The 24429-nt window shown below is 39.0% G+C and overlaps 2 protein-coding genes across 2 annotated transcripts in view; one reads left to right on the top strand and one right to left on the bottom strand.

Annotated features, from left to right (window-relative positions):
- The window catches only part of LOC137298542 (death-associated protein 1-like), a 12790-nt gene extending 5160 nt beyond the window's left edge, over positions 1 to 7630 (bottom strand). The window contains exons 1-2 of the mRNA XM_067830839.1: positions 7451 to 7630; positions 4013 to 4112 (exon numbers count right to left, since the gene is read on the bottom strand). Coding sequence (XP_067686940.1) covers positions 4013 to 4112; positions 7451 to 7511 — 161 coding nt within the window. The 5' untranslated portion in view covers positions 7512 to 7630. The remainder of the gene's footprint in view (positions 1 to 4012; positions 4113 to 7450) is intronic.
- LOC137298540 (pre-mRNA-splicing factor CWC25 homolog) lies at positions 7590 to 24429 on the top strand. The gene is made up of 8 exons (XM_067830838.1): positions 7590 to 7854; positions 13748 to 13872; positions 14354 to 14438; positions 16477 to 16546; positions 17560 to 17895; positions 19322 to 19629; positions 23055 to 23216; positions 23809 to 24429. Exons 1-8 carry the CDS (start codon positions 7796 to 7798, stop codon positions 23921 to 23923), a joined length of 1260 nt encoding a protein of 419 aa, XP_067686939.1. The 5' UTR covers positions 7590 to 7795; the 3' UTR covers positions 23924 to 24429.

The raw sequence follows: 24429 nt of genomic DNA, 5'->3' as shown, positions 1-24429 counted from the left end.
GCATAACTTTACATTTTGCTTATTATATTTACCACTTTTTGTCGAAAAATATTGCACGTTTTTTAGCTAAGCTCAAAAATGAATATGGATGGACGGACAGGCAGATGAGGCATCAACGACTTCCTCCCACATTACATGCGGAAAGGGGAAATAAAGGGTACCCCATTAGATAAAGTCCTGTGACTATAACCTTCTAGTGCATAACAAGCAGCTTGGGTTTGGGGGGGTTATCACTTGGTGTTTGAAGAAAGTGTCATGTTGTTGTGTGTAAAACTTAAGATATTTTTCTGATGGGGGCACAATGCTAAGAGGAAAGTTCTGGAGTGAGTGATAAACATATTGCACCATGCTCTTATCTCCTATTATTATCCCTTCATGATGTCCAGTATATCCCAGTCATCAATCCAACCTCAGCAGCCTAGGGGAAAGGTAACTTGGTCTGCTCACCCTGACCCTTAAAGGACCACTAAACTCAATTTTTTGGTACTCCTTTTATCACTGCATATGAAAGACTTTTGGTTAGTCATAAATGAAACACCATTTTTTTTAAAAAAAAACCTTGTGGTTAATACCAAGCGCTTAAAAGTTGCTAAAAAGCCGTCTGCTTCTCTCTCGCACACAAACGAAACAGCAGACAGGTAACGTAACCCTGTCTCCAGAGCACTACAGTGACGTCATAGAAGGAACGATTTCTCGTTAAATGTATAGAAAATGTGTAGGATGCTCGTCATATTGCTGATTTCTCGACATCACCAAAGACATGCCGAATTGTTGTGTTACCGTCAATTGTTCCTTGGGGTCGAGTGATGGTGTCACTATGCACAGATTTCAATCAGACTCCGTGGTTTGTGCATAAACTGGCTGTTAGTGTGTGCGAAGTGAGCTTTGTGGAAGCTTGTGGTAATTACTAAATCGGATGGTTCGCCCCCTACCACGCTTCCAGGATAGAAAATGGAGTTCAAGTTTCACTGAGTTTAAAAAATCAAGACTGCTTACTACACATTGCTGACCAACAGGATTTTGCATGAATATATCGCTTTCTTCTTCGGAAACGAGGTTGTGGTCGAAGTGACAATATTATCGTAAGTAATATTATATTGACCCCTTATATTGACCGATTCCAAGACTGAAATTGTTATGTTATAAGCAATGTCATGTAAAATCCTAATGTCCATCAATAAAATACATATTTTACTACCAGTAGAAAGTAATTTTGATTTTGTAAGTCGGTGAAAACAAACTTAAATAGCATTCATCCTCAGACAGGGCGCCACCATTTTTCAAAATCATGAAGTCACGGGCTAAAGTCCGTTAGAATTATTGAAATTATGATTTGTTCTCATCAAGTTAGAAAATCAAAACTACTTTTTACTGGTAGTTAAATATGCATTTGAATCATGGCCAAAAGGATTTTACATGACACAACTTTTAACATAAGGACTTCTTCCAAGGAAGCAAGGTGGGGGTCGAAATGACATTTATATTGCAAGCAATGTTATATTGACCTCCACCTCACTTCCAACAGTGAAATTGTTATGTTATAAGCAATGTCATGCAAAATCCTATTGTCCATCAATGAAATACATATTTTACTACCAGTAGAAAGTAATTGTCCCTTTGAAAGTCGGTGAAAACAAACTTAAATAGCATTCATCCCAAGACAGGGTGCCGCCATTTTTTGACAATCGTGAAGTCAAATCCATTTGAATTAATGAGATTATGTATGGTTTGTTCTCATCAAGTTAGAAAATCAAAACTACATAAATATGTATTTAAATCATTACCAAAAGGAGTTTGCATGACACAACATGTAACATACCCTAAGCGAGGTCGGGGTCGAAGTGAAAATACTGCACGATAAATTTCTTCACTTGCTAAATTTACTTGGTTTGTAACTTTCACTCACCAGTATGTAGACACTTGTCAATATACGTCTTTATACTTGGTCTCATAATCCTAATTACTTTATAATCATACTTGCATGCATTTACTTGCAACTTAATAAAAAGAAGCGATCTGCCAATGTATAACAGGAATGTAATATGTACTAGACATTTCATAGTTTTCCTATATGAATCCAGAGACCATCTATTGTATGGTCTCTGATGAATCATAATTCGCACGCATGCCCTAGTGTATGTCGTCTGCATCATTACACTTAACGACGAAAACAATGATTCTGTTGAAAGCTACGACAACTTATCAAAAACAAAACTGCAAATATTAAAATTACAGTTATAGGAGCAATGTCAGGCTATTACCTTCTTCGAGGAATGTATCCATCAATATCCACAAAAACAAGTGATAAATAATTCATCTGCAGATTTCCCAAGTGATGTGTCTTTTAACAGTCTAATATACGAAAACGTGATGTATCGTTTCAGGTTTTTCACATTGCTGTATAGTTTCATTGGTTACCCAAGATAGCACACCTGGCAACTAATTGCATAATGTGCGTCATTCTTTTTAAAAAGTTATTTAGTTAGCCAATAATGAGCAATCAATCGATGTATTGGCGGTTAATCCTTTGAAAGAAGGGTATTGTTTTACATAGACAGACACAACAGAGTGTATTCAGTATAGATTAGTAAATGTACATACATAAACACTACCTTTTGACAAATCCCCCATTTTAATCCCAATAAAACTAATTAATCAATCAGCGTGTTATTGGTTAATCCTTTGATCGATCCTGACAAAAGAAATGCCAAATGGGGGCCTTTGTCGGGTAATCTAAGTGGCGTTACCACTAATTATACCTGTTATAAATTCATTAACTGACCATCAAGTGAATAATGACAATTAATGTGTAGGTTTATACCACCTAACAGGGATTACAACCTAGCAACACCAAGTGATTTTGACAGAATCGTCTATGAAAACAAGGGTTGTAACTCGAAAACTAGGCAAAGCAGGAGACAAAACTAAATGATAGTAGATTGTGAGAACATATAGCTTCCATTTTTCTCAACAGCTTTCGCGATTGCAGGTTTGTACAAACCTGTAAACGAAATAGTTTAACCCCTGAAATGTAGATGAATACTGCACAGACCCCCATTTCTATACCCACTATTACGTCACCGAGACGCGCCGCTCTGATTGGTTGAAATTTCGTTTGCGGTTGAGAATTGTGCACGGTTGACAAAAAGGTCGATTTAAGGTAATTAAAGATCGAAATGAGCAGTTTTAATGACGGGGTTTCATTTACAATGATGTCAGCAACTGATTTTGCATTTGTACCCTATTAGAGTATATGTGACCTTTAACATGGCTTGCCGACACTGGGAGCAGCTACTGCTGGCACACCAACCAGTTATCATAAACAGTTCTGCCAGTACCTCAAAGACAAACCAAGGTCCCAGGCACACTTCAGCTGCTAGTCACAACAACTGGGGAACACAATCAGCCCATGGAAGGACAACTTGTTTTCAACTCGTCCAATTAAATCTGGCAACATTTTACATAAACCACTCATCAAAATGACCTGTTTGAACTTAATCATAATTTGCTCAGGCAGATGGTCAACATCAAAATACCAAAGTGCAATACATCTACACAACAATATATACATGCAAGCTGAGCATGAAACCTTGCTCAATTGCTCATGCAGCTGTACCTGCCCACAGCTCAGCTGAAATGAACTCTGTTTCACTCAAGTCTACCAACACAGCATGTTGGAGGTTATCAGAGGTCAGCACACACATACATAGAAAAACTCATTGTTTAAATACTAACCAGCAGACAGTTGACTCTGACAATATCTGCTTTTCATCTCCACTGCTAACATTCAGAAAACCAGAAATCTCATGCAGACAAGTACAGATTCAGATCAACAACATACTAGTAACTTTAGTTCTTGAGAGGTACCACTTCCACAAAGAGAAGACTTACATAACAAGTGCAATGATGAAATGTGAATGGGAAACTGGAAATACAACAAAACATTGATAAGGAAAGTGAAGGAAACCATGTGAGAGGAAACATTTTGCTACATGCTGTAGAGAAGACTCACCCACTACCAAACTCCTCCTCTTCCTCTGCTGTAGGGGTTTCAGCTGCTGGAGCACCAGATGGGTGGGTCTTGGAGGCTATCCGCATACCTCCAACCTTCACTGCAACACAAGCACATGCTCATCTAGTAGGGCCCTCACCATTCGTTCAAGGGGTATGGAAGAGAATAACATGAATATATACTCAACAGACTATGCAAGCGAAGTTGACTCTCTCTTGAAACTCATGAAAACTCATATAAGCACCTTCCCAGAAAACCATTCTTACCCTCTTGGGCAAAAGAAACTTATTACCTGATGCTATGGCTCATAAAGATCATTCACAAGATGTGTTTCAAGTCACATTATGGAACTGTCCAAGCCTTCAGTAGCGTGTGTAAAGACCACTTGAATCGATACATGTCAAAACACGTTTCCTCATGGATGACGTGAGCAGGAACTTTGTACCAGAGATCCAAGAGACGCTGATGTCGATTTGCTGGTGGAGGTTGCTGTTGTCTCAACTGACTTTATAAACCTCTGGTGAGGTCATCTCTTTGTCCAGCACTGTACCTTAACCTGTCAGTGAGACCTGGATGTCACAAAGATAGGTCTATCTGTGACTTAGAGACCTCAAAGTAGGTCTATCTGTGATTTAGGAACCTCCTTCAAGGTCTCTAAATCAAAGATACTCCTCATGTGAGGTATCATAGTCACAGACAGTCAATTTGGTGACGTCCAGATCTCCCTAACTGACAGCAGTCATACTTTCAATAGACAAAACAGTAGAAATGACAAATGAACCAAATTGACCAAATTTTGAAACTTTTATGGATAATTTGACACACTGACCTAAGCATGACTGCCTTTCAATTGCATTAAACAATGTTCATTTAAAGCAGTTTATTTATCAATTTACAAGTTCAAGTTGATAACAAGGGAGACTGGTTTCCTCGTCTTTGCTCAAGAGTGACTCCATGACTGTGGCTGTAGTTATTGTTCTGGGTTTGTCCTCTACTGATACAAATTCCACGTTCTTCGGGTATTTCTCAGACGCACATTTACTCCACTTCGAATTGCCGTACAAGATGTCTGAAACTGTAGGTAGGATTGAATGCCACAAAATGCACCATACAACGATTCACTTTTGCACTCCTGACCTCAAACACGAAATGTTGAAAAGCCTCGTTCAACAAATCGTCAGGTATATCACGTATAACCAAAGTCAAGCAGTGTCTTGACATTTTCAGGTTTTCAGAAACTGATAAATGTAAACTTTGGTTTTGCCACTTATGAAACAAGGAAGCAGCCCATTCATGCTGGTAAACAGTGTTAGCCTCCTTGGACACCATACCTTGAATTGTTTCTATGTCCATAGGTTCACCAAACTGCAGAGGTTTACTAAGACTGTCATTATCTTCTGTTTTCTCTTTGTATTCAATAAACTTATTTTGTGTAACGAATAGTTCCCCGTATGACTCCATGACATGTTCTCCCAGTACTGTCTCACATCGCTGTGTCAAGCGATAACACAGACTGAATGTGCAATATGTCACAAAATTGGTAGGCCGTGGCGCTTGAGACTTTGTTCTTATGAGCTGTTATCTTTCACGGCACAATGAAAAAAGGAATTTTTTAAACGAACTTTTGATCGCCAAAAGGTTATTCTTTGTGAAATGGTCCTCAAAAATACAATGTAAAAAAGCCCACGAAATTGAAGTTCAGACAATTCCACTAATTTTCCCCCAGCATTGGGGGAAAAGGTGGTTTCAACAGCTATGCTGCACTTATAAATGCATGTGCAGTGAATAGGTTCGCAGAGCTTGAAACAGTATGAGAGTACGAGGTCATGAGCAGTAGTCTACTTTTGGTTGTGTACACAAACAAGTAAATAATCTACGTCTTACATACAAAAAATCATTTTGATTGTGACAAGCAGCCTCTGTCTCAGAGAAAGCTCAATGTCTAGTTTATTGACAGCTATATGTCTGCTTGCCTGTTTGCTAATGACAATATGCAATGCACAACATCAAACATTGACCACATCCAATTTGAAATTAACACCTATCAGGCTTATAAGCCATACACAAAGAGACAGCTAAGCGTATCGGCAAATGAACCAGTGGCCAATGAGACTTTGTTACATCTGAGTGCACATCCACTGGCTCTGACTGTGTTCAGTATTGTTTTGTGGGAGGTAAACCCAAGAACAAAATATTGGACTATATTTGCGATTTTATGCCTATAATTCTGTTTATTTGTATTTTCTTAACCAGCAATACACATTTTATACATCATGAATAAGTGATATCTGTGTTTTAATTATTTTTTTATTTTTTGTTGCATGTGACCTTTAACCATTTTTCCAGTCACTGATAAACACATCTCCAATGATTCGCGTATCAAAATTCCAGTGTTTGCATGAGCAAGGAAATTCACGAATTGCTCTCCATTAAGAAGTAACATTTACAGGTACGAATCCCAATCCAATGTCTCCACAACCATTCCTCAACACCATGTTATATAATTCAGGCCAGTAAGAGTTCTGCCCATTTTCCCCGCTTGAAATGTATTCCATATATTAGGATTATTTCAAGGGTTTACAGTTCGGTCTAGGGTTTACAGATATAAAAAAAACATCTGTTCTTAGACATAGATTGATAACGACGAAAACATTGTTTACTGGCAGAAATCTTTCGCCCATAAAAGGACCAACCACTTAGTGTTGGCACTTTACCTGACATGAGGACCTACATGCAGGATAAACCTAGAATGTGTTTCTGCGGCATCTGCGCATCAAAATATGGATTGCCGCTTTTAGAAATTTGGGTTGCGTCCTTTGGACACAAAATATTTGAACACTCTGCATCCAAAAAATAAAGGTGTGGCCTAAGTAAATATATAGCAATTTAAGTAAATGTATTCACCCAAATCTAAAAGGGGCCCAGCTAACATTGACCTGGTGGGACATTTTGAACCTCCTATCAAGAATTGGGAACCACCCAAATTTAAACAGGATGGGCAATACCACCCTAAAAATTTCCTAGGTTTATCAATGGACATGTTCAAACTTTCCCTGTCAACAGGATCAATGGAGCCACCCAGGCAGAAAAAGAAAGAAAAGGCTAACCCAAAACTCCAACCTTAACTCTAAAGCCCTAACCTTACCCTATGTATTAGCGGAAAAGAATATTGGTAAACATGGTAACATAGTCATAAAATCAGGTGGCGAACACATTACTTATATAATACTATGACTGCAGGACAGTTGTGTCTGATTTTGAGGAAAACAGCGTAGCAGCTAAATGAGTACTTTAAACTTATCTTAACATGAGCCTATGAGCCGAAGGAAAGGGAAATAACCGCAATGATAATTAATGAACCTCCGAACCCTCTTCTCGCCCAACATCCGAAAATATATAACTTTTCACTCTAACAGCTTAATGTAGAACAACATATACCCGCAGGAGGATGTCCTCCCTTCAACTCATTCTCCTCGGTGTTGGGGGCAGCTGCTGACATGTCCAGAAAATTCTAATATAGCGGCAATATTGCATGTAAACAACACTTCGACGTGCACCTGCTTCGTGGATTCTGTGCGTACTACGTCATGAAATCCTGAGTAAGCAAGTTATAGAGACGTTTTACGGAACGGAAGTTGTTAGTTGTTTTGTTTCTGATGTACTTTAGTCTTCTTGACTCACAAATTCACACACTGAGAGACACAACTTTGGCACTTTATTCACAGTAAGACGATATCTAAACGATATTTCTCAGCAAAGCTTATAAAACATAGCTGAGAAAAGATGGACAGTCTTGACGCATCGGAAAAGAAGAAGATATCAGAGGTGCTGAAGAAATCCAGGTAAGCTGCTTTCAGTCAATATAGGAATGCTAAGGAAAATTGTTAAACAGCGACAACGGCAACAACACTGTTATCAGGTGTATCTAACATGTTCATAAGCTTGTGGCAGTCCAAATAGGTGAATAATGGCAGTACCAAATAGGTGTTTCCTCACAATTAACTGTTATATATCAACATATCAGAATACCGAATTACCCTCGAACCGGCCCCAAGCCGAACCGGCCAAGGATATTTGACCTATACCGGCCCCGAGAAGTACTTATTTCTACAAGGACATATAAATTTAAATTCCTCTAAGATAAATGACAAAAACACATTGACCATGTGTCTCTACATGTACTATCGATTTATGAAACTATATTTGCGAATGTTAGTGTCATTGAGAAGCAAGTGAACATGCAAGTGCTACTGATCACGGAGATCCCATGCTAGAGGACATTTTTTGCAATCGTTTTTAAAATCTAAAAGATAAATCCGCAAAACGATACTATGTTAAACTGAAATAAAATGTGTGCTTACATTTCTTTGTATCGTATCCACAGAATTGACACATTAATCCAATGTAAGAATAACATGCAAATCCAATAGAATGAATTCAAGTTTCACCTTTGTTATGCCAATATTTTTCCTGTTACGAATTCACAAATAATGTCTTCCTTCGCATTTTCGCATGTTTCCATGTCACAAATGATGTCGTCCTTCATATTTTCACATGTTTCCATGAGTGGAACAATATTTTCAGCACACATTAACCACCTTTCACAGAGTGAGTTCTGCTAACAGTTTAGTTTATGAAAACTAGAACTTTCTTCAGTTCCCAAATTAAACTGTTATTTTACGCATGCCTCACTGAGCGATTAAAGTGAATGTATTGTTTTAACAACTCTTTGACCGGATTATCGTGAGCAAATTAATTTACATGTTGACTTAAGCATATGCTATTACTTGACACTGATGGTGTTCACTCTGTCAACTGTACTGTATAATGTTATCTTCACCTTCCATGTGATCTTATAACAGACATCATCTGAAGGACATGATTCATAAGTTGTTCACCATGGATAGCGTGTCTGACTCTTCCGAGAAAGACAACAGTGCCTGCAGTGTGACTTTTGTGACAGATGACAATACATAAGGAATTAAATGAAATCATTTTGTCTGAGTTGTCAATTATGGATTACAGTTTGTTTTCCGATAATTCAGGAACCATCGTCACTGTTAATTGTCACAGGGGCCGGTTTGGGTTCGGGGCAGGTTTGGGCTATATATCCAGAGGCCGGTTTGGGCTACATATCCCGGGGCTGGTTTGGCTTGGGGCCAGTTCAGGTGTATTTGAGAATACCTTATGTCAAGGGATTTACCCTTAGTCCAGTATTGGAGGGTCCATTGAACTCATACTCTTAATTTTCAGGGCACCTGGACTACAAAAGGGAGGTCACAGATACTTAAATATTATTATCAATACTTAAGAAATACAGTTTGTTTTTCCACCATGTATAGTGTAATATAGCACACTTTCGCCCTGAACTATCATATTGTTAAAGCACTCGGACACTTGCCGTAAGTAATAATTTCTAAGCCTGATTTAGATTAATCTGTGTCAGAAAACAGAGGACGGTGTCTGTGAGCTAAATTAAGAATCCTTGCACAGGGCTAACTGACGTGCAGTTCTTTTGACGTGTCAGCCCCCTACGTTAAGACAAACGTTACTAGAAAAACAAATGATGAACAGTTTGGTTTATGTTCGGGTTAAATATCTTCTCTAGATCATTATAATTTACATCTGTGATTCTCTTAAACCATACAAGGCAATATGACCGACTCATTTCTACTACCAACGAAAGTTTAGATCAGTACATTCAGCTGAAGCTGACTAGTCATGTGACATTTCACGATTGCATTGTGGGAATGTAAACATTGCAAACATTACCGTGTCTCTGTAAAATTGTGAGTCGAACTATGAGACATTTTATCCTTCGGAAAACATAAACGTAATGTTTACACCAGTGATGTTAGCTGTGTGATGCAACTGGAAACCAACTAACAGGATACGACGAAGCAGTTTATAGTGGTAGGCTGTATGAGGCGATGGCAACTGACATCCATCGTGACGTCAGGTACATTGTAACGTAATGCAAAAACGTTTGATTATGAGGGGGCAATCTGGAATGGCGCAGTGACATCAACACATTGTGACTTAAAACAAAAAGTGCACATTATCGTCTGATAAAGTATTGTCGGCGCCTTTGATTTTTCACCGAAGCATCTTAGAATCCCTCCTCATGTCATTTGTGAAATAATGCATGTTCGTATCATGATAAAGTAACCTCAAATAACTGACTTTAATATAACATGACGGAAGGGAATCATGGCAATGGAAATAGATGTTTTCTCACAACTACCTGTAACAGTTATCACCATTTCAGAATTTCTCATCATGTGTGAAATAATGTAGTAGATTATACCTTACAGTAACTTTGAATAGTTGATTGTGTAACTGTTTGAGTGTTTTTTATAACAGATTGATAACAAATGAAACAACTAATAATTTTTGTGAACTTGAACTTGCTGTTTCATAGATTGTGTGACATTCCCTCAACTGTGTTAAAAGAAATTTATAGGCTTCATGACTTCATCTTTTATTGGTCTCTTATGTTACTTACTGTTGAGAATTTTCTTTTGCTGTCCTTTATTGTTGTCAAATACCATGGGGAAAAATACCCAGAGTGTAAGTGACTGGAACTGCTCTCGTGTGATTTATTAGCAAATAACTGTTTGGTAGCCAGTAAAGGTGAGACAACACTTGCCAGTGTAATGGCACCATGGTCACTTGAGTTTTACGGTTAATTGTGATGTTGGGTACAGGTTAGATGATGTGTTTAAAAAATTATTCAATGGATGTAAATTAGGTAAGATCTTTTCATATAGTTTTACTGTTATAATGGGTACATTTTGCCCTGAATGGTGTGCTTTAATTCGTCAGATGCCATAGAAGATGATGCCACATGTCACAAGAGTACAACAGCATAGAAAAATTTAATCATGACATGTGATAGTCATAGGATTGGAACCAGACAGTACAAATACAGTGGAATCTGTCTGGATTTGAAATAGTTTGTATTTTATGTTCTCTTTTATTAGATGTTCAGACAAAAGTCTGGAAGACCTACTGTTATTATCCAAATATTATTAGTATTATTATTATTTGTACGGATTTTGTGCCAGCTCTCCTGACCTAACCGCTGGATGAATTTTGATGAAACTTTCAGGGTTGATAGTGTGTATGCTGAAAGATATACAATGAACAAAAAATCCAGACTTCTGGCTTCCGGTAAGGGTTGACAACCAAAATTGTGAAAATCTGAATACCTCAAAAACTGTAAGAGATAAATGGACAAAAGTTTCACTCAATGTGAACAACCCCATTCCACATCGAATAAACATGCAAAAAACATAAACTAGCAGATGAAATTTTCCGCTATTTTGAAAAAACGATTTCCATGTGTTGACAGTGCCAGTCTTTGAAAATCGTCTTCTCCAGAATGGCATATAGCACAATCAAGTTTGATACACCATTAGAAAGCCCATACCCTGGAAAGCTTAATTTTTGTTCAAGGCATCTTGATATCTTAAATAGTTTTGGAGTTATTGCCCTTGAAATTTGGTCAAATTTTCAAAGATGTGTTTTCATATGGTTCATAAAAATGTCATAACTCTGCAAAAACACAATGGATTTCCTCGTTTAAGGTACCAAACTGTAGATAATTGAATGGGGAACATCTTTGCTTCACATTATGGTTATGTAAAAATCAATACTTAGGTCACACTTAGGACGGAAACAAAATTTTCACATTTCCATCCAGAATCTACTCAAGTTTTAACAAAATGTTCCCGTGCCACACTGACAGGCAGATTTCTATTTTTAATGCCACTATGGCACAGTCTAGTTAGAACTCGAGTTTCTCTTCACCTGCACTGCCCCAGCTTAGCACTGAATGGTCACAGAAATACATGAGCGTTAAGGAAATAGTCGATTCTGTAACAGTCAGTGAGTGCAGTTTTACGCCGCACTCAGCAGTATTCCAGCAATATGTCAATGTTTGTAAATGATCGAGTCTGGACAAGACAATCCAGTGATCAACAGCATGAGCATCGATCTGCGCAATTGGGAAGGTATGACAGGCCGTACCTCCTCTGTTCTTAGGTCTACAATCAAAACAATTAGTGTTGTGGAAACGTCTGGCTCTAATCTTTCCAGAAGTTTGTATATTGTTTTACGCCACACTCAGCAGTATTTCAGCTATCTTTCCAGTAGTTTGTATATTGTTTTACGCCGCATTCAGCAATATTCCAGCTATAGACTGTGGTCTGTAAATGATTGCGTCTGGACCAGACAAATAAGTCATCAACAGCATGAGCATCGATCTGCCCAGTTGGGAAGCTGACAAGCCGTACCTCCTCTATTCTTAGGTCTACAATTAAAACAATTAGTATTGTGGAAATGTCAGGCTCTAATCTTTCCAGTAGTTTGTATATTTGACTGTGCCATCGTGTTTGTTTTTCTGCAGTTTGTCAATGTTGTGTTCATGTCAGCAGTGTTGACTCAGTGCCAAATTAATGTGAAAAACACTGTAATGGACAGTCTAGCTGGCATCCACAGAAACTGTTCAAGTGAAGATAGCCACAGTCGGTGCATGGGGAAAGTCTGAAGACCATCAGTATTGCCTTTGAGGCAATCCTAGTTTATATAATATATTTATATTCAATATATTATTTATACTTTCAGTGGAAAAAGTCTGTTAATGTGGTTTGCTTCTGCCTCTGTAGGTAACCTTCCATGTCAATAAGTTTCATTTGTCAGCAAGTAACAAATTAGTCTCCCTACATTTGTTTCACTGGTTGGTCATAACTATGAGGTGAATGTGAAAACAGCAAATAATTGGTCTAAGACAAAATGTCATGATGTCAACTTCTTCTTTATTGTTTAAAGGTCACATGCAATGTAAAACACAACTTTGCAGATTCTGATACCTTTTGGTATGCACTTGATTCACACCTATATGTCTGCCTGCCTGTTTGCTAATGACAATATGCAATACACAGCTTCAATCACTAACCACATCCAATTTGAAATTAACACCTACTGGACTTCTGACTCTGAGCCATAAACAAAGAGACAGCTAAGCGTATCGGAAAAATTGAACCAGTGGCCAATGAAAAAGCTTTGTTACACTTGAGTGCACACCCACTGGCTGTGACTGGGTTCGGTATCATGGCTGCTTTAATTTCGAGGGAGGTAAATCCAAGTACAAAATATTGGACTTCTGATTTGCGATTATATGCTTATAATTCTGTTAATTTGTTTTTTCTTAATCATTAGTGCATTTTATGATCATGACTAAGTAATAAGTGTGTTTTAATTGTTTGATTTTGGGGTTGCACATGACCTTTAAACAACGTCTCTGGGCTATTCCTCTCATGCCTCTACAGTAATTGGTCATTAAGTTAAGTGACACTAGATAGTGTGTGTCTAACAAATTAATCCACCTGAACAGAAGAAATGGAGAAGTTTATTCATTGGACTGTTGTTGTAGTCATCTACTTCCAGGTTACAAAACATTGTTCTCATAGTAATTTGACTGTTGTGACTGGTATTTTTGTCAACTACATGAGTACATCTGGATTTCAAAGCAAAATTCTGAAAGCAATTTGAATGTTGGGACTGCTATTTCAGTCTGTAATATGTAACTGAGTGAGTCCTCAGTAATTATGAAGCAAGCTTTTATGATAAATTTAGAACAATTTTGCTGGTAAAAGAACACATTTCACACAGTTCAGATTTGAGATATTCCACTGTATGTCTTACATAAACCTATTCCAACATGTCCAACAGGCAGTCTGATGTGGGGAACATGGACTGGATGTATACACGGGACAAGATCAACACAGATGACTACCTTCTTGGCAAGAAGATCGATAAACATTTTGAGGGGGGAGATAACACTCCCCCAAAAGAAGGTTAGTTTTCAGTCATGGTAACATGAGATTTGTTTTAACAAAAGGAGTCATATTTTACATAAAATATTAAGTAAATATTTGCTCCCATTAATTGTTTTTATATTTGAAAGAATATCACTTTAAACATGTTCAGATCTTGTAGTCCTCTCACTAATCAATCACATGGCACAATTAGTATGCAATTAATCACACTTGTTGTGTTTGCACCCAAGTGTGCTTGTCTCACTGATTTAAGGTCAGGTGCTTTACTTTGTACTACAAAGAAGACCTGTCTCAGGGACAAGAGATGGTAAACCATGTCTCTGACTGAGTCAGATATTGAACATTCATGTATGGAGGGACACACTGCTTTGTTGATATTACTCAGTTTTACTGTAGACAGTTCAAAGCTGATATTTGTTCTTAGTTTGATACAAGTGCCAGTGATTGCAGATGCTGTGTTAGTGCAGTTCTAGTTACCTCACTTGAAATTTTGTTGTAGAGGATGTGTTTGGAGAACGCATCAAAGCTAACATTGCTTTGGACATGCAGGCCAAAATGAGGGAGGACCCACTTTATGCCATCAAGTGAGTGATTCCAGAGCCTTGTTCCACAAAGCAGTTTAACACAATCAGGACTCCATTAAACATCAACTTATGACAGTTGTAGCGATATGATTGTGGTGCGGTGCATGTCACAGGCTGCTCAGAAGAGTTCTATATTTCAGTCTGATAAAATGGGCCTAGCATTATGAAGTGAAGTTTACGTGAGTAAATGAAAAGCTTTACCTGAACATTGCGCTTGACATTTGTTACCTTATGGTGCAGAATTTGCTGGACTGAAATCATCTGGTTATGCACATGTTTATAGCAAGATTATCAGGATTATTCCCATAAATGAGTTGATATCTTTATGCTTATTGATGAGAATGGGTGATCTTTCTCCCTTTGTATATAAAACGGAGCCTTCTTGTCGTAAAACTACTGACTTTCTGCCACTGGGACTTACTGGTGGAAAGAGGAGCCAATGTTATATCACATTTATGTGCTGATAAAATATTGTTTTTGAATATGGTTTGTTTATTTCATTTGCTTCAGGCAACTGTGATATTTTAATGTCCTACTAAATGGAAAATCTAGATAAATGTGCCATGAACTGTCTAGGTAGTTGTACCCATACAAACTATATCAGGCTATGCTGTACCCATAGTTGTACCCATACAAACTATATCAGCCTATGCTGTACCCATAGTTGTACCCATACTCACTATATCAGCCTATGCTTTACCCATAGTTATACCCATACTCACTATATCAGCCTATGCTGTACCCATAGTTGTACCCATACAAACTATATCAGGCTATGCTTTACCCATAGTTGTACCCATACTCACTATATCAGCCTATGCTTTACCCATAGTTATACCCATACTCACTATATCAGCCTATGCTGTACCCATAGTTGTACCCATACTCACTATATCAGGCTATGCTTTACCCATAGTTATACCCATACTCACTATATCAGCCTATGCTGTACCCATAGTTGTACCCATACAAACTATATCAGGCTATGCTTTACCCATAGTTGTACCCATACTCACTATATCAGGCTGTGCTGTACCCATAGTTGTACCCATACTCACTATATCAGGCTATGCTGCTCCCATAGTTATACCCATACTCACTATATCAGGCTATGCTTTACCCATAGTTATACCCATACTCACTATATCAGGCTGTGCTGTACCCATAGTTGTACCCATACTCACTGTATCAGCCTATGCTGTACCCATAGTTGTACCCATACTCACTATATCAGGCTATGCTTTACCCATAGTTGTACCCATACTCACTATATCAGCCTGTGCTGTACCCATAGTTGTACCCATACTCACTATATCAGGCTATGCTGCTCCCATAGTTGTACCCATACTCACTATATCAGCCTATGCTGTACCCATAGTTGTACCCATACTCACTATATCAGGCTATGCTTTACCCATAGTTATACCCATACTCACTATATCAGCCTATGCTGTACCCATAGTTGTACCCATACAAACTATATCAGGCTATGCTTTACCCATAGTTATACCCATACTCACTATATCAGCCTATGCTGTACCCATAGTTGTACCCATACAAACTATATCAGGCTATGCTGTACCCATAGTTGTACCCATACTCACTATATCAGGCTGTGCTGTACCCATAGTTGTACCCATACTCACTATATCAGGCTATGCTGTACCCATAGTTATACCCATACTCACTATATCAGCCTATGCTGTACCCATAGTTGTACCCATACTCACTATATCAGCCTATGCTGTACCCATAGTTGTACCCATACTCACTATATCAGCCTATGCTGCTCCCATAGTTGTACCCATACTCACTATATCAGGCTATGCTGCTCCCATAGTTGTACCCATACTCACTATATCAGGCTATGCTGTACCCATAGTTATACCCATACTCACTATATCAGCCTATGCTGTACCGATAGTTGTACCCATACTCACTATTTCAACCTGTATAACATGTATGCACTGCTTTCAAAAGATCCAGAATGGGTATGACTCCATTTGGTGTGTCTAGCTTTGATGATAATCTGTTGCAGGAAACGTGAAGAAGAATCGAAACGTAAAATTCTTAGCAATCCTGTTAAGATGAAAGAATTACAAAAGATGGTAAGTCGAACAAATCAAGGGGCACTATTCTGTCAGTCCTCCCATTCTCTATGAATTGTTTTAAAGTGTGTGTGTGCACGCGTGTGTGCGTGTGTGCGTGTGTGCGTGTGTGTGTGTTCATCCATATTTCCTAAGTAATGTTAAATAGACATATTTATCATTGTCATTTACGGCCCAAATAGCCTCCCCCCTCCTCTCTCTCTCTCTGTGTCTCTCTCTGTCTCTCTCTCTGTCTCTCTCTGTCTCTCTCTCTCTCTCTGTGTATGTATATATATATATCCGGTATATATCCCTCTGCAAGTAAGAGTTGTAACATTGAGGCATGCCAGAAGTCTTGTATTGTAAGCTGGAACTCCAGATTGTGACTGATTACATTTCCAGGACTTGCTTAAGCGATCATTCCCCCATGAAGTTAATGTGCCATGCAAATGAAATACATTATACTCATTTAACACTCTCAATCATTACTGATCGACACATTTTGGATTTTCATTTATCTCAAAATCCTGAAGCCCTATGAGATATACAGTAGGTGCAGTGGAGTATGGGGATGTATGGTGTTCACCTCACACTGGTAATCCCTCCTGACCTTGTGTCAGTTCAAGCCAAGTCAAGTCAAAAGGTTTATTGTTCGAACAAGAGAGAATGTACATATCATACTCTTACACACAGGAAGTAGCATGTTCTTAAAATATTTCATTTCTTTTAACTTGTGCTTTTTTAATGTATAGTGAAAGGTTTAATATATGAGATTTTTAAATGTAGGATTGTTAAATCCATGAAATTTTGATCCAAATTGAATATGTGCACTAGCTCCAAGATTTAGATAGTCAGGGCTGGGCTTGTGACTTGATTAATGACAAGTGCCATTTACGTCGGGTACCAACAACCTGGCCTGCATCCCCAATACCTCCTGTTTGACCTTGTTTCTAACCACATGTGACAGTTTGCATGACCACGTAAGTTCCTATGTATTATCTTTTGTCAGTATGTTTTTTCCCTCTGTTGTGTAGGTTGCTCAACAGAAGAAGGAAAAGAAGAAGAAGAAGAAGAAACACAAACATAAACATGGAAGTTGTGACAAGGAAGATCTTGTACAGCAATACTTGTCTATACTAAGTCAGAAACAGCAACAACACTCTCAGCCACAGCTGACACACAGAAAGTCTGGTAAACACAAAAAACACCAGCGTAGCTCCAGTTCGGACAGTGCTGACACTCCCCCAAAGCGAAGGAGACGTAGTATCTCTTCTGATTCTGACAGCCCTCCTCCCAAACAGTCTCGACACCAAAGACATAGTCCTTCTTCTGAAGAGGATTCAAGAGTTGCAAAGAAATATGGTTTAAATGTATGCCCTTTGCTCTTATAAATGATGATTTTTGGTAATGAAATCTAATATATGGTATATCTTTGTATATATAAGATCATACAACATGTTCTGCATATCTAGCCTCCTACAGATGAAGACAAAACTTCCTGTAGAATGGTCACATGTGGCATTGTGTATACGGATGTTATGGTGATCATTGATATTTGGCTATTGTAAAAAAGTGCGTTTTTGATTTGACATAAACGTGAATCTGGTGAACACTGTCAGTTCATTCATGGTGTGTACCCATCTTGATACATATGATGCAGAGGTTTGGTGACTCAGATGAAAAACTAGAGCAAATGAAGTTATTAGTATATAGAAAGATTTATGAGATGGATATCAAATCCCAAATGTCAAAGTATGTGCAAAGAACTTAATTAAGTACTCCCTATATTTTTGCAATGATAGATTCTCAACAGGTACATAAATTATCTCATGCTGTCCAGTTTTTTTCAGCAGAATGAGCCTTTGACACACAATGTCAACAAAATGATTGGAATCTGTGTTGATTTTATGATAACTGCTCAATTTTAAAAAATCATTAAAAGTATGACCCTTGAATGTGAACATTATTGATGTCATTTTGTGTGTCTTACATGATTCAAGGTCAGTACCGAGTATAACGTCAATATGACTGTATAGCAACCAGCACTCACCTCCTCATACTCCCTGTCAGAATCCTGAGCCTCTGAAGGGTCTGTTTACACCATTCCTCGTGTAAAGCAGCTTCCAACTGGGCCAGGTTCTGTAAAGGAGTATGCCTTTGTTGCACACAATGACCAATCATGTCCCAGATATGCTCCAAATAGTTAACATCAAGGCTTATTCAGTCATGAAATATGTCATTGGATGGTTAACCAAGTTCTTGATGTATATATTGTCACTTGTTTCACATCAGTTTATGATTCTGTTCATGAAAATACTGGTTTAGAGTGACACAAATACTGAAAGGTTTGATACTAATTAAAGCCTATATAATGATGCTGTACAACATGACAGCTCTAAACATCAGGGCAACTTAAGCATGATGATTCCAAAGGCTGGTTTTGCCCAGGTGTCAGTCGGAAGAGAATACAACTGGTTTTCTTAAGGTGTTTATATTATGTGAACTGTTCAGCATGTCTGTAAGAACAGTACTTTCCTTTGTACAGCTTCTTTTTTTCAAGTTATAGTAAACTACGGTTATCGTTAACTGAAACAGACCATCTGTTTTAGTAACTATAGTTTATTACATGCATTTTGACTGTGATCTTCAAGCAACTGGCCTCGACAAAACAGTCAGTTCATTATACATAGGTTCATCATGTGCATAGTTTACTGTAGTAGTTGATCAAAATGCTGATAACTGTCACAAACTGATCATGATAACTTAGTAATTGTGTACTGTTTATGATTTACGTAGAAACCTGTGAATCACCGATCAAGGTCCCCTGTAGTTCGGCATCAGAGAAAGGATTCCCAATCACCTGTCAGACATAAGACACATGGGGGTAAGTCTCGAGGTCAGCCTCACTCCCCCATTCAAAGAAAGTCTTCACACAAACGTAGGAACTCTCCTCCACAAAAGAAACGTAAGTCAAGGTCAAGCAGTCAGTCTCCAGCAAGGAAGTATGGGAATCACCTACAAAGGAAGAATCATAAGGCACGCAGTCCCTCTCCAAGGCAAACAAGGCATTTAGGGAAGAAACGGTCACCAACACCACCTAGAAGGTGAGCCACACAAGAGTTGCAACATGTGATAATATAAACCAACTTGGTTTTTCAAGATTCCTACATCATGCAGTGGCCCATCCTCGATATCTCCAGGGAATACATTGTGATAAGTCTCCACTATACCCTGGATGCATCTATGGCTTGGCCAGATAATTTTATCACCTTCCTTTGCTGGCTCCACATTCTCACAGTAGCCAATCGGCTAAGCTGCCATTACAACCGAGCTTGCCAGTGTCAACAATGATAGCAGTTGCAAATGCGAAAATTTGTTCGCAGTGCAACTCGGATTTGGGGGAAATCATGTAGACAAATTGACAGGTCTGAAACTTAAAAACATACATGCACAAACACTTTCTACCTTTTTCATTGGCACTGCCAAGTTTAATCAGTGAGGTAATTTAAAAAGGGAAAGTGAGTTGCAATAGGTACGCTCAACTTCCCAGCGTAGATGCCTGATTGGGTAAAAGGCCAACCAAGGGAGGTACTAAATTCATCGGGCAGGGCCGTAGATCCAGGGTATAGTGGAGACTTATCAGATGTATACCCTAGAGATATCAAGGATGGCAGTGGCCAAACATTCCACATTCCATTGACTCATAGGATTTGTCCATACAGAGGGGTTGACTTTGTACATGGCTTTGTCTGTATGCTGGTTGGCTGTAAATTGGTTTGTCTGTACAGTGGTTGACTATTTACAGGGGTTGACTGTATACAATGGTTGAGTTTGTACATGGGCTGACAGTGTTCAGGGATTAACTTTGTATAGTGGTTGACTATTTACAGGAGTTGACTGTATACAATGGTTGAGTTTGTACATGGGTTGACAGTGTTCAGGGGTTAACTGTGTACAGTGGTTGACTTTTTAAACGTGTTGTCTGTACTGTGGCTGACTATTTGCAGGTGTTGTCTGTACAGTGGTTGAATGTGTACATGGGTTGACTGTGTTCAGGGGTTGACTGTGTACTGGGGTTGACTTTGTACAGGGGTTGTTTGTACAGGGGTTGACTGTATACAGTGATTGACTGTGTACATGGGTTGATTGTGTTCAGGGTTTGACTGTGTACAGGGGTTGACTGAATATAGTGGTTCACTCTGTACATGGGTTGACTTTTTAAACGTGTTGTCTGTACAGTGGTTGACTATTTACAGGGGTTGACTGTATACAATGGTTGAGTTTGTACATGGGTTGACAGTGTTCAGGGGTTAACTGTGTACAGTGGTTGACTATTAACAGGGGTTGTCTGTAAAGTGGCTGACTGTATACAGTGGTTGAATGAGTATATTGGTTGACTTGTGTTCAGGGGTTGACTGTGTACTGGGGTTGACTTTGTACAGGGGTTGTTTGTACAGTGGTTGACTGCATACAGTGATTGACTGTGTTCAGGGGTTGACTCTACTGGGGTTGAGTGTGTATACTTGACATGTAAGGGGGTTGTGTGTACAGTAGCTGACTGTGTGCAGTGATTGATTGTGTACAGGGAATGTCTGCGTATTGGGGTTGTCTGTACAGTGGTTCACTCTGTACAGTGATTAACTGTGTAAGGGTGTTGACTGTTTACAGTAATTGACTGTGTACAGGGGTTGTCTTTACAGTGGTTGACTGTGTGCAGTGACTTGCCTGTACAGTGGTTAACCGTGTAAGGGGGTTGTTGACATTAGTTAACTGTGTACAGGGGTTGACTTTGTACTGGAGCTGCCTGTATAGTGGTTGACCATACCGTTTTTGACTGTATACAGGGTTTGTCTGTACAGTGGTTGACTGTGTACAGTGGTCGACTGTGTAGAGTGGCTTGCCTTTGCAGTGATTGACTGGTTAAAGGGACTTGTCTGTACATGGTTTGTATACTGTGATTGACTGTACAGGGGTTGACTATGTACAGGGTTGTCAGTACAATTGTTGACGATGTACAGGGGTTGGCTGTGTACATGGGTTGACTGTACAGGGGTTGACTGTACATAGGTGGATTTTATACAGAGGTTGACTGTGTGTACAGGGATTGACTGAACAAGGGTTGTCTACATGATTGTTGACTGTCTACGGGGATTGGCTGTGTACAGGGATTGACTGTGTATATGGGTTGACTGTGTACAGGGCTTGTTGTACAATGGTTGACTGCAGACTGGAGTTGACTGTGTACATGGCTGGTTGGGTCAGAACAGCCTCTGAAAATGGAAAGTAGTGTACTGATTATACTTCATCTGTGAAAAATGTATTTCACATCCTTTATAGCCAGGGGTTGACTGTGTACAGGGGTTCTTCATAACTTTAGGGTTGACTGCACGTGAGTGAATATGCTTTTATCCCATTTTTAGCATTATTGCAGAAATATCATGGTGGAGGATTCCAGGAATGGGCTTCACACATTGTACCCATGTGATGAACTGAACACTTGTCTTGGGCATGACAAACGGAAGCTGTAACCACTATGCTACCCCTCCACTTCTGGGGCTGACTTTAAATATAGCAGCATACTCTATATAGATAAATGGACTGTACATTCAGTGACAGAACATACAGGTGTTACATACAGGGGTTGACTAAATGCTTGGTTGCTCTCTGCAGGGGTTGACTGTATATACAAGGTTGACTGTGCACATACATGGCTGAATATATACTGATGTTGACTGTAAATGAGCTATTAAATGGAGTTGTCCTATAGATATTCATGATGTACTCTAAAGGGTTACTGTGCATTTGCTTGCTGGCTTTATGTATGCAAATGCATTAGTTGTGTACACTGCTATCAGTACATGGATGATAATGTTGGGTTGACTGTTGTCTGATTGACTATGGTGATAATGTTTTGTTGACTGTTGTCTGATTGACTATGGTGATAATGTTGGGTTGACTGTTGTCTGATTGACTATGGTGATAATGTTTTGTTGACTGTTGTCTGATTGACTATGGTGATAATGTTGGGTTGACTGTTGTCTGATTGACTATGGTGATAATGTTGGGTTGACTGTTGTCTGATTGACTATGGTGATAATGTTGGGTTGACTGTTGTCTGATTGACTATGTTGTCTTTGACTGCCTTAAATGCTGTGGTCAACGGAGTACATGAGATACCAGTTTCTATGGGGTTGACTGTGTCTATATCCAGGAGTTGTCTGGACAGGGTAGACAGTACAAGAGTAGACAGTATTGCATTGATTGCTGTCAATATTCAGGAGTTGTCCAGACAGGGTTTAACCCTACAGGTCTTGATTGTATTGCGGGGATTACCGTCTATATTCAGGAGTTGTCTGGACAGAGGTTGACCCTATAAAATCTGACAGTATTGCAGGGATTGTTGTCTATTTTTCAGGAGTTTTGTGGACACGGTTGACCCTACTAGACTTGACTGTATTGCAGGGATTGCTGTCTATATTCAGGAGTTATCTGCGCAGGGTTGACCCTACAAGACTTGACTGTATTGCAGGAAGCTGACAGATGAGGAAAGACAAAGGCGACTGCAGGAGATGATGGACAATGCTCAGTGGAGGGATGAACAGAGGAAGAGCAATGTGCAGAGATACCAAGAAGAAGACAGGCGGGAGGAAGCAGAGCAGAAAAAGAAGGGAAGCAGTGCAGACTTTATAAAGTAAGAAAACATTTCAGCCTACAAACTGTGTCATAGTATGTCATCTGCTCAGTGATTCTGTAGTAGGTGTCATAGGCATGGCTTAGTACATTGTTCTTTTAACTTTTCTATCTGCAAGTTTTAGACTTTAGACCTTGCTGTAAGTCACGGGCCCATGAACATTTACTAAGCTGACTCTTTGTTTAAGTTATTATGACTTATGTACATAATGAACATATTGGTGCATAGCCTGGTGCATCACTTCTGAATTAATTGCAGATAGACAAAAGTGATGACATGTTTGTCTGTAAGCATTGACTGTAGTCCCAACCTAAACCATTGTATGTACATATATCCCTGCACATGACCACTCCAGATACTCTTTTCATCTTCTGTTGGATTACATAATAAATGTGTTTAATGGTGGTGATGTCATGGAGGTAGTAATAACAAGAATAACCCTTGCTACATGACCCTTCAATGAAATAGGTAAACACAGTCCTATAACTCTGATGAAGTGAAATATATCTAATGAAGTTTGGCCAAGTTACAGATGTCCATGCATATTGTTCACCTTCAGCTTCTAAGTTGTTTACCCTTGTTGGTTTTGCAGTCCTCTGATGGCCCAGCATGCCAGCAGCAGCACCGTGGAAGACCGACTCAAGCGCAACAAGTACAACATACAAAGGACAAAAGCAGCATTGGATAAGAACTTCACCAAGCACTAACTTACAAGCTGGAACCAGACATTGGCAAGTCTGACAACCATCTGTACATGCTTCTGTCTTTAGCATGGCAGTCACTATGTCCCTGTTCATCATATCAAAAGGCATCAGGGTTTACTCTGTTGCTGAAAATAGGACCTGACACTATGTTACTAACTGATCACAGCAGAGGATGAGTAGACACACATGGTAACATGTTTATGTGACATGGCTGGATGTAAGGAGGCCCACAGATTCTCAGTGGTATGGGCTAATGTGTGGTGTGAAGACTTAACACCACATCATCAGCAAAGTATCAACCATATAGCAACTGAATGGATGTCCAGGATGCCATGATCGGGGACGTACATGATGTGGCTTCTGTGATAACAGGAGGTAAACATTAAAAGGTGATGAGACATATCACAATGCATGGTTCTGACAGACAATTGAATTAAATCAGTGAATTGTGATTGCATAGATGATATAACCATATGATGTGTTTTTTAATAAACTGTCTTATCAACAAC

Source organism: Haliotis asinina, chromosome 10 (assembly GCF_037392515.1).
Source record: "Haliotis asinina isolate JCU_RB_2024 chromosome 10, JCU_Hal_asi_v2, whole genome shotgun sequence".
In the NCBI taxonomy this organism is placed as follows: Eukaryota; Metazoa; Mollusca; class Gastropoda; order Lepetellida; family Haliotidae; genus Haliotis; species Haliotis asinina.
This window is presented reverse-complemented; position numbering and strand designations above follow the sequence as displayed.